At 36.8% G+C, this 12,232-nt stretch overlaps 1 protein-coding gene across 2 annotated transcripts in view; it reads right to left on the bottom strand.

The window, feature by feature from the left end:
- LOC136037339 (fatty-acid amide hydrolase 2-like) overlaps positions 1-12,232 on the bottom strand; it is a 206,635-nt gene that overhangs the window by 71,096 nt on the left and 123,307 nt on the right. For both annotated transcript variants that reach the window (XM_065720010.1, XM_065720011.1), the window contains exon 6: positions 6,265-6,408. In XM_065720010.1, coding sequence (XP_065576082.1) covers positions 6,265-6,408 — 144 coding nt within the window. The remainder of the gene's footprint in view (positions 1-6,264; positions 6,409-12,232) is intronic.

Below are 12,232 nucleotides of genomic sequence, written 5' to 3'. Positions count from 1 at the left end.
GGAAGAAATGGGAACCCTACCGACCACCAAGTTATTTCAATAGTTATCAACAAATTAAATGTCTTGAAACAGTTAGCGAAAAATTGAAATAGAATGTCTATAAAATAAAAAAAAAAGTCTAGAAATTGAAACATAATGTCTAGAAACTGAACTAGAATATTTAGAAAGTGAAATAGAAAGTTTAAAAATAGTTAAATAGAAGAAGGAATAGAATGTCTATAAATGAAATGGAACGAAGAGAATTTAAATCAGATATAGTGGTGTGATTAACCAGCACTCTGGTTAAGTTTGAGACTTAAAAAAAGATAACTTTTATCAGCTGAGTTACAGTGATGAGCTATAATGAAGAGAAATTGAATAGATGTTGAATCTAGTTAGCTAGAAATTGAAGATAGTTAGAAATAAAATAGAAACATGGAAATAGTTAGCTAGAGGTACCAGGATAATGTTTGTAACCCCTTGACTTATCTAGGATTAAGTACATTAAGAAATAAACAGAGGGTTTGACTTTCTACCATACGACTGCTCCCTTTTTTGGTCCCTTTCTTCCTTTTATATTGTTTTTGTCTCGCGCTGAAGATTCCTAAGCGACGGAGTAGGAAACGTTTTAGAATTTCCTCTGCTACGTGTTCGAGCATAAAATATTATAATTTTTTCTATCACCCTTTTCTTTGTCACACCATAAACTGACTTCTTTATATTTCTATAATGCCATAAAAAGCAAGCCCCGTTCCATTTACATTTCCCCATTTTTTTAAACAACAAGAACCAAGAGCTCATATGGCACTTGTGACGAGGTCGGAATCTAAATTTAGACTTGGTACTAGAGTTATCCATTTTGCTCTTCTTTTTTTATTGGCAATTATTACAAAGATAAACTTGCAAATACAGTGTTCCTGTATCACCCCGATCTCTCTACTCAAAGCGTTTTCCAAGATTTCCAGTTTCCAAGATTTCCGTTTCCCCCTCCACCCCAAAGCCCCAGATTCTATCCAAACTGAAAATGGAACTTCTGAGACATGAGATCTTTCTATATATCAAGTTTCATTAAGATCCAATCACCCGTTCGTAAGATAAATATGCCTCAATTTTCACGATTCCACATACCTCCCGCCCCCCCACCAGAGGGTCAAACCGGGGAAAAGACTGTTATCCAGTCAATTTGAGTAGGTGGCTGACATTCCTACCAATTTGCTTCGTTCTAGCACGTCCAGAATCGACGAACTCGCCAAAGCACTGGAAATATCCCCAACTCCCCAAATAAAGCGGATCTGGTTCGGTTATGTCAATCGCGCATCTATGACTTGTGCCTATTCTTCCCACCAAGTTTCATTCCAATCTCTCCACTCTAAGCGTTTTCCAAGATTTTCGGTTTTCCCCTTCCAACTCCCCCCAATGTCATCCATTCCGGTCAGGATGTAAAATAAGAGCCCTGACACACGAGGTACTTCTAAACATCAAATTTTATTAAGACCCGATCACCCGTTCGTAAATTGAAAGTGCCTCATTGTTTCTAATTTTCCTGAATTAACCGTCTCTCCCCCCCCCTCCAGGTGGTCGACTATTTCTAATTTAATCTAGTCCAGTCTCTGATACGCGTGCCAACTTTCATCGCCATAACTTATCTGGAAGTTCCCAAGCTAGCAAAACCGGGACCGACAGACCAACGGACGGACAGAAATTGCGATCGCTATATGGCACTTGGCCGACGGACAAGAGCCATAAAAACAGAATGACACTAAAAGACTCTTCCAACGGATAGGATTATTTATGACTAATGGGAAGATCAAGCACAAAAAACTATAAGAAAATTAGTCATTGTCAGACTCTAAAACAGAATCTTCAAGAGAAAAGGGACTTAAAACTGTAGGAATATTTCTAAAAACTCAAAATTTTAGACGGATGAACTGTACAACTGATATAGATATAGCGTAGTGAGTATCTTAAAGCACCAGGAAAGGTTAGCAAACATGAGAAATTTATATTTATACATACTAGAAACATTTTATTGTTTCTAATTACTGGCATTCTAGAAACGTTAATTAATAATATTAGAAACACATAATTGAAAAAATCTCTATTTATATACATTATAAACATGGGGATAGCAAAAACGAAAACTGATTCTTTACCAAACAGGAATTAAAAACGAGTGTATATAAAATTGAATAGAATACATAATATGTCTCAGAGACGCGATACATAAATACGATTATTGCTACAATTGTTCAAGACTACAAAATTAAAATCATTAGTTAATTGACTTATCCTCAAGAACTTCTTTTTGAAAAGACAAATATTTCTATTTATCCCTTTAGTAATTCAAATTTTTTTTTCAAATATCACTAGATATCTGCTGGGGATAGGTGTACCGGGTCCCACGCTTTCCATTTTGTTAGAAAAGCTTCCTGAACGTTAACTAGAGTGCGCAATATGCAGGCAGGTGAAAAAGAAATAATTTTCAACCCGATACTGAACTTTATTACAAGATCGATGCTGGACGGCATAAAAATAGACACGATATGCTAGAAAGTTATTGGTCACTACGATCCCGAAGTGATTCAAGAAGCCCAACAAGTCGTTCATTCCTAACTGAATGTGTTTGGTCGTATCGTTAATAATAAAAAATCTGAAGATACTCTGCTTGACATGTGCAAACGGCTTAGTTTCGCTTCTAAGGAAAAACGTCAAATTCCAAGATTTCTTATTTTCTCACCTTGCGAAGTCCCGACAATTGGCAATGCAGTAGTTGCTACTCTGACGTCGAAGGTTAATGAACTAGCTCGTATGGTTGACGCTTTTTCCGCAGTCTCTGGTCAATCTGCTGTGAACTGGCCCTCACGTGAATCACCACCGAAACCGGTAGATCCTATGCCTGTTACCGACGTAGTGGTCCTAAGAAATTCCCCTAAGGATCTCACGTCCCCCAGTTCCAGAACAAATTTTTTGGATAGCCTGCGCCCGGCAGCCAGCAGTGATATAGCCGAGCTGAAGAACTCAGCTAACAAATGGAAAGTGGTAGTTAAGTCAAAGGCTACTATTAACAGTCTAGATGATAAAACTAAGAAATCTCAGCATGACAAGTGCATCTGTGAAGTCCCCTGTGCATATGAGAATTATTAAAAGTGTACCTCCTGAACTAGATGAAACTTCACTTCAGAACCTGATTCCCAAATTTACGAAAACCGTACGCTGTGGATCTTCTCGAGTTTATAAGATTTGTTTTGGATAGCGATGTGATCTGGAGGAGTTTCTCAGAGACTCGATTAAAATCGGGTGCAAAAGACTACCCGTTCAGGGGTATTTATTTCTGCCGAAACGCTGTTTCTCGTGTCATAGCCGTTGTCATCTAGCTAAAATTTACCCCAACAGACCCACCTGTTCAAGATTTGGATCAGCAAATCATACTTCCGATCGTAATAATCCCTGCTCAGAGCGTATGTTTTGTTCTGAATGTAATATACCTGGGCATACTTGCTACAGCGTAAAATGCCCTAAGAATTACCAACCTACAGAGAAGACCACGAAAAATTTTACCTAGATTTCGCTATGTGAACCAACTTATCAAGGACTGTTTGGTTTATTTCATGGAATATTAACGGTAATGTTGTTGCAAAGATTTCTATTTTGGAACAACTACTAATTAAATCTGACCTGCTCTGCATCCAAGAACAGTTTTTGACAGCCCACTACCTTGGACTTGTCAAAATCAGTCCAAACTAAGCTACGTCTACTGAACCAGCAAAGTCAATTCATTCCCGAGGTAGACCTTTCGGCGGTATTACCACTTTATTGACAAGACCTTAAATCAAGCGTGTTCGAATCTAATGATAATTATATAGCTGTGCGTGTGGAAAGCACTCTCAATATCAACGTCTACCTCCCCACTGACTATCGAGACGAGAATTCAGAAAGGTCGTTTACCCTTGCTTCAGAGAAGCTTAGTTCGTGTATTGAGAAAATAAATAAGCTAAAATAAATAAGCCTTGCATAAAAGTGGGAGATTTTAACTGTGATCTCAGTCGTGATACCGCTGAGTGCTCTATAAGAGCCTCCCTCATCCGTGTAATCTTCAGTGACTCCATATATTTATGCCAAAACATTCGAATGTCACTTATATTCACCCTTCCAATAATACTTTAAATTTAGACCATGTTGCAGTGTCGGCCAAATTGATTTTGCCAATAATTAAGGTGCTATCTGATTATCAGGCATTTGATCATTTTCCCATAGCGTCCTCTTGTCGATTGTCTAATTGCTTATGCTAGCTCTCAATCAAAATGGAAAAGCTTCAAGGATTGGGACAATATGATACGATGATACGATGAATACAATGAATATGATACGATGAACATGATACGATTGGGACAATACTGGGACAATATGACAATATGACAATATGAAAATGTTATCAGATATAATGATACGTGTGACGCGATCCTAAACAAAATCTGTGTTTCTTTTAACTTGTTGCAGAGAACGGTGAAACCCAACTAAAGTGAGACCCAACTAGTCATGCATATGTGTTGCACGGAAATATACTACGCTTTTATTACTGCTGAAAAAGCGGCTGCCCCGGTGAAAAAAGTAAGAATTGGTTCTGTACTATATAGCTGGTCAAACAATCCTGTCCTTGTTAATGCGTGTAACAAAGCCAAATTCTGAACAGGTTGTGGAATGATTGTGACCACCCAAGATCCGGCATAGTTAATGATATTGGTTAGAATGTAAAAAAGGAATTCGGTCAAGAGCTTGCTTTGCACCGCATTAAAATACAAGACTATAGCTCCAGTCGTGGTCACAAACTCGGCGATGCTTTGGGAGAATGTTGTGAGAACTGGGCTGGAATGTAGTTTCTCAGCATCAGACATTCCAGAGTCAGAATGGTCTGCGTACTTTACGAACGAGTTTGCTCCTCCTGACCCCGAAACCAAAGCTAAAGCAGAGCATGAATTGACAGAATTTTTGAATGCGAATTCGGCCATGATTTCTTAGTCACACGATGATCTGTCATAACTGCCATTACTCCCCTAAAGCGCAAACAATCTTCGAGTATTGACAATGTTAATGCTCTCCATATAATTAACGGTAGCTCTCTGCTTGTTGACCATGTTTGTTTGTTAATATAAATGATATTTGATACTAGCACTATTGCTACAACATTTTGTGTAGGAGACCTTACTCCGATTCCGAAAAAAGGAAAATCTAATGCCCCGCCACAATGTTCAAGCTTCAGTCCAATTACAGTGTCCACAACACTTTTTAAATTTACGAATTATTATTTATTGATGAATTAGGCAGGAAGTGTTACGCTCCCCCTTCACAGTTTGGTTTACAACCCGGTATCGGATGCACCCATGCACTTGCTGTAGTTGCATCAGCATTGATAGATGCTGAAAACTCAGGGGAAACTTCGGCCCTAGCTGGCCACGATGTCCGCCGAGCTTTCGACTCTTTGATTCATGTTGTTATACTTACGCATGCGGCAAAGTGAGGTATTAATCGTGCTGCAGTATTGTCTCTTAATAATATGTACTCATGGCTCCTAGTAAGGCTTAAGCTGCCCCAAAAGTTTCTAGGATCGCCTCAACCTTGTCATTTTGATCACACAGTTTCAGTTCGGGAGGGCACTCGTCAGGGGGCCATATCTTCGCCAACACTGTTCAATAATGGTGTTTTAGATGCGCAGTCGCTATGTTTTTGTTCATGCGTTCTTCAAGCTATTAACATTCCTCTCGTGTCTTATGCTGACGACGTGTTCAATATCAGCAGGTCTATCCAATCGATAGAAAAACTTTCAAATTATGTAAAATGGATATGATCATCTAGGTCTCAAAGTTAATTCGGCTAAGTTTGATGTTGTGCAATTTATTTGGAAAACTGAAGGCCCCTTGCCCACCATTGTTCTAGGTTATAGTTGTCTAAGACCCGTTGAAAGTGTTGTTTATGTTTATCTCGGTCTTCTCATTGGTTCCTCAATGAAACGTACCCGCCAGCTCCTTTCTGAACATTTTGAACGGAAAATTTGCGCTTCTAACGCTCTACTTGTAAAACATATTACACTTTTTAACCGAAAAATCCCTTTCTAATCCTTTTTAACCGAGTCCCTTTCTAATTCTGCTGCAATATCTCAATTTCTGTACCTAGCCCCTTTTTATGATGGGCCCAAACAACAAAACCAAGAATACCATCTATGCTAAAATTAATCATTCAAAAATATTAAATAACTAAAATATTTCCAACAATTATTAAGAGCAAACTTACCCTTGAAGCCTTGATATTATAGGCACATCGAAAATGTCCAATTGCTCGTTGTATTGCATCTTTAATGTCACTATCAACTTTAGAACAAAAAGGAAAACCCCCATCGTGTTCCATATAGTATATTTTTATCTGAGACAAATCTACCTATAAATATATGCGTCATTAGGTTTATAATAAACGCTTAGGTACGAATCAAGATTCATTAGGCAAAATGAATCTATTACAAATTCTGACGGGTTGAATTCTCGTATATTATAAAAAAAAAAAAAAAAAAAAAAAAAAAAAAAAAAAAAAAAAAAAAAAAAAAAAAAAAAAAAAACTAAAAGAACGACGACACACAATTCAATAAATCTCAAGCATCAAATCTCGAGCTTTCGCGTGCTTAACAGTTGACATGTTTTCCACTTTTAAAAATACTTGCTCATTTTTGCTCGACGACACACAAAATAACGATCGGTACCATAGGGAAGCTATAAAAGATTCTTAGCCCTAAAACCGATCGGTACTATGGGGAAAACCGATCAGTTTTCCCATGTTACCGATCGGTTTTTGATCGTTTTCCCATGTGGTTGAACGAAACGATAAGACGAAACGAAAGACGAACAAAAAATGCTGAAAAACAATTTTAAAAAGTCATAGGGTTAAAAATATGAAATATAAATAAAATACGGCAACATCGAGTATGGGTACGAGTCCAAACAAGTCTAATAAAATCCTCACTCGTTTGTAAAACTTTAAAATGCGGAAAACTGTAAAAATCTGGCAAACTTTACTGTTATGAAGACTTGTAATCCAAGAGAGTGAGAGATTTATTGGCCATTTAATCCACCCATCTTGCTATGAATCAATTATATATTAAGTCAATAAATCATTAAAATTACTAAAATCACATTTTAGTAGTTTAGGAAAAGCTTAATTTAAATAATTTAATTAAATAATAGTAATTAAACAATTTAGAAATTTTGGAATAGCTTGAAATCACTCTGAGTCACTCATGTTTAAATCATAAAATATTTCTTTTATCTGTGTCATCTTCTAATTCGATTCGTGCCAGGTAATTAATTGGTTTGGTAAATTCAAATTCGGTCGGTAATAAAATCGAGTTTAAAAAAAAAATAATGAAATTGAGAATCTCTTTGAGGATACAATTGCTTTTTTGTTTTGTTTTGTTTTGTTGTTGTTGTTTTTTTTTTTTTTTTTGCCTAGATAAGATACTTCTTTGCCATTATTCTTGTATTGTCTTAAACTTGAAAAGAAAGTATTTTTAGGGTTGAATATTGCAACTGTCATGCATTTTTAATGCATGTTAGTGTTTCAAATTAATTAATTTTATTAATTAATTAATTTTCATTAATTTTAGTTAATTAATTTTAATGCTTCAAAATATCTCCATTTGAGAGGGGTTGTTTAGAACATCCTTATTGGGAATTCCACGTTCCATTTACTCCCGTCGGCAGGTATATTTACAAGACATCCACGTTTAATTCTGCATAGTACAATCTTTAGCTATAATTGTGGCTTCTTTGTTAAAGGTGGGGTGGGGGATCCAACCCACACCCTTCTGGCTACGTTCCTGCAGCAAAATATCAGCCAACTTTAGTCATTCAAGACCAGTACCAATGCGACGCTGCAGCGTGATTTTTTAGCTAATCAATTATTCTGAAAACCAGTGACTAGACAACGCCATACATACTACAGAGTAGTCACAAAAAGTATAATCCACAAAATATGCTATAGTCTTACACATAGATCTCTTTTCCATACCTGCCGACAGAAATATGCTAGATACCCTCATAATTTGAACCTAGCCCACTTAATTTTTACTCCAAGCATATTTTTTTAGGCATATCATGGAGCAAATGACACTTTGCAAGATCTGATAGCTCATCATTATTTTTTATACATCTTTTCTAAAGGTCTTGTCTATCATTTCTCGGAAACTATGAGGTCATATATTCTATTAAAATAGAATATTCAATTCCTGGAAGGGATATAGAACATAAATAAAAGAACGTTAATAATTAAGACGAGATTTCAATTTGCCTCTGAATATGAGGGTGAAGGCTAAAAAGAGGGCACAAAGTTCTTCGCTGCTCAGATCATACACTGAGAAGGCATGGAAAAAGATCAAAGTCAATTCTTCAATAGCATGCTAGAAAAGCGGAATTCTATTCAAACTAATTTATGTTCAGTCATTCCGCTTCCGATGAAGCTCTTTCTAAATCAAAATCAGTAAAATAAGGTACTTTCGCTAAAAGGCTTAAAGAGGGATAATCAAAAGGATATATTTTTAAAATGAGATTAATTCCGCGGCATAATGTTCTTCAAGATCATATTCCTTTCTGGACATAGCTAGCCCCTTTTCAATGAGATTACACATGTTTTTGTATGCCAATCACCTTCTGTGTGAAAATTTACAACTTATTTATCCACCTTCCACCCAACATTTTTCAAACAGTTCGTGGTAACGAACTGTAAGTAAGGAGCGATGTGGCCCAGTAGTAACTGAAACTCTAAGAAACAGAGTATTAATAACAATATATACACTAAAAGGAATCAAATTTTAATATTTATTCAAAATATACAAAATTCATCAAGTTTAATGATACCTATCAAAAGTTACGAGCCTGAGGAAATTTTCCCAATTTTCACAAAAAAGGGGGAAACACCTCCCCAAAAATCAAGTGATATTTAATGAAAATTATATGAATGATCGTATCGAACCAGTGATCCTAAAGGGTCGGGAGAGGGCTCATTAGATTGGAAATCAAATGCTCTTTTTAAGTGACCAAAATTATCAGAGCGCACTTGGCCCCCCTCCCACGCCCCTTTTCCCCGAAGTCATCTGATCAAAATCTTCAGATAGCCATTTTGTTCAGCATAGTCAAAAAATATAGTAACTATGTCTTTGAGGACGACTTGGCCCCCACAGTCCACACTATGAACATCGCCCAATGTTTACATATAGTATTGGTTGCTGGGAAGTATACAGCTATTTTTCGAGAAAATTTTTCTGGTGGGGGGAATATCTGGGAAGATCTTTCGGTTGAAGAATTTTTGTGGGGGAAGAAAATTTTCTATGGAGGGAGAGCCGAAAGTCCCAGCATTATTTAAAATACGATTAGTAATTAAATAAAAAAACAAGTTTTTTCAACTGTAAGTAAGGAGTAACATTAAAAATTAAAACAAACAGAAATTATTACGCACATGAGGGGGTTCCCACCTCCTCGTCACTTCCTTCTTTACGTAAAAGTTTTTTTTAGAATTTTTAAAAAGGCTTATTATTCTAATACCTGTTCTTAAAAAAAAAAATTGGAACAAAAAGTCAAACTTTAGCGTAAGAACTGAAGTATTGAAAAGGGTGCAACCCCCCTCATATACGTAATCATCTCTGTTGGTTTTAAGTTTCAAAGCTGCTCCTTACTTTCAATTGAAAAAAAACTTTTTTTTTTAATTTAATCATATTCAAAATCGGTATAACAATCAGATTATTTTTGTGTGTGTATTGTGGCTGAAATTTAGAATTAGAGCTTCAGTTTCTATAAATAATGGTCACGCTTTACTTACAGTCCGTTACTATGAATTATTTGATCCAGGCTCTCTAAATGCGAGGGGAGCTATCAGCCCGTCAGCTTCCGGTATTTAGAGGAGCTACACCCCTTCCTGGTACAATGGCGTAACACATTGCTTTGAGGAAATGCATATTTTAGCCGCTGTTTCACTGAACTATCTGAACTTGTGTGTCAACGTTGATAGAATTGACAAAACGACTTTCCAAAGCTACTTCAGTTCTTCGGGCATAATATATAATGTAAATATAATATAACTAGGTGTTGGGGTGGCGCTTCGCGCCACCCCAACACCTAGTTGGTGGGGGCGCTTCGCGTCTCCCCCCCAAGCCCCCCGCGCGCGCAAGTCGTTACGCGCCATTGTAGTTGTGTCCCTGTGTCCCACCTGTGAATATAGATAGATATATATATATATTTTTAACTACGTAAAACTTGCAAATGTGCAACATTCTTGGATGTCCCATTGTCTGTGCATATAAATAGATTATCAGGTTTACCGACTCTTGAACATGCGACATATAATTGTCAATGTGAAAACAATCTGTATTCAGATCTATACCTCATTATTCTAATGATTACCCTTGAGCTTTGTTGATGGTGATTGCTAATTGAACATTCCCTGTGTCCCTGTCGTCATTTATATATCCCCCTGTGCCCCCCGGCGTCCCCGTTGTTGTTGTTTTCTTGTGTCCCGGTCGTCATTTGTGTCCCGGTGTCCCAGTCTGTAATTTCTCTTTGAGTGTCGCGGTCGTCATTTATGTTCCCTGCGTCCCGGTGTCCCGGTCGTCATTTTTGTCCCGGTCGTCATTTGTGTTCCGGTGTCCCGGTCTGTAATTTCTCTTTGAGTGTCCTGGTCGTCATTTATATTCCCGGTCTTCCGGTTGTCATTTGTGTCCCGGTGCCTTGTTGATGGTGATTGCTAATCGAACATTCCTTGTGTCCCGGTTGCTTTCTCTTTGAGTGTCCCGGTCGTCATTTATATTCCCTATGTCCCAGTGTCCCGGTCGTCATTTGTGTCCCGATGTCCCGGTGTGTAATTTCGTCAATCAACAAACATGACGTCAGTCGACACACAAACATGACGTCACTCGACACACAGACACACAGACAACTTATTTTTATATATATAGATGTCCCGGTGTCCCGGTCGTCATTTGTGTCCCGATGTCCCGGTGTGTAATTTCGTCAATCAACAAACATGACGTCAGTCGACACACAAACATGGCGTCACTCGACACACACACACACACACAGACAACTTATTTATATATATATAATAGCTGTTGGGGTGGCGATTCGCGCCACCCCAACACCTAGTTGGTGGGGGCGCTTCGCGCCCCCCCAAGCCCCCCCGCGCGCGTAAGTCGTTACGCTCCATAATAGTTACGCGCCATTGTAGTTGGGTCCCTATGTCCCACCTGTGAATATAGATATATATATATATATATATATATATATATATATATATATATATATATATATATATATATATATATATATATATATATATATATATATATATATGGTTTTAACTACATAAAACTTGCGAATATACAACATTCTTTGCTGTCCCATTGTCTTTGCATATAAATAGATTGTCAGGTTTACCGACTCTTGAACATGCAACATATAATGGTCCATGGGAAAACAATCTGTATTCAGATCTATACCTCATGATTCTAATGATTGCCCTTGAGCTTTGTTGATGGTGATTGCTAATCGACCATTCCCTGTCCCGGTGTCCCGGTCGTCATTTATATCCCCCTGTTTCCCCCGGTGTCCCCGTTGTAGTTGTGTCCCTGTGTCCCGGTCGTCATTTATATTCCCTGTGTCCCGGTCGTCATTTGTATCCCGGTGTCCCGGTCTGTATATACATTCGTTTTTTAGTTTTGTTTTTCTCCTTTATTTTTTTCCTTTTTTTTCTTTTTTAGTTTATTTAGATTTTTAGATTTTTTAGTTTTTTTATTAGTTTTTAGTTTTTTTTTCTTTTTAGTTTTTTTGTAGTTTTTACCTTCTTTTTAGTTTTGTTAGTTTTTTTTTTTACTTATGTCCTGGTCGTCATTTATACTCCCTGTGTCCCGGTGCTTTGTTGATTGCTAATCGAACATTCCTTTTGTCCTGGTCGCTTTCTCTTTGAGTGTCGTCATTTATTTTTTTCTTTTTTAGTTCTTTTAGTTTTTACCTTTTTTAGTTTTTTTTATTTTTAGATGAAAATTTTTTTTAGTTTTTTCCTTTTTTTCTGTTTAGTTTTTTATTGGTTTTTACCTTTATTTTAGCTTATTTTTCAGTTTTTTCCTTTTTTTTAGTTTTTTTTTATTTTTTATTTTTTTTAGTTTTTTACCTTTTTTTAGTTTTTTTAGTTTTTTTAGTTTTTTAGCTTTTTTACTTTTTTTATTAGT

Source organism: Artemia franciscana, chromosome 16 (assembly GCF_032884065.1).
Source record: "Artemia franciscana chromosome 16, ASM3288406v1, whole genome shotgun sequence".
NCBI lineage: Eukaryota > Metazoa > Arthropoda > Branchiopoda > Anostraca > Artemiidae > Artemia > Artemia franciscana.
The sequence above is the reverse complement of the archived record's forward strand: the minus strand, read 5'-3'. Positions and strand labels throughout refer to the sequence as shown.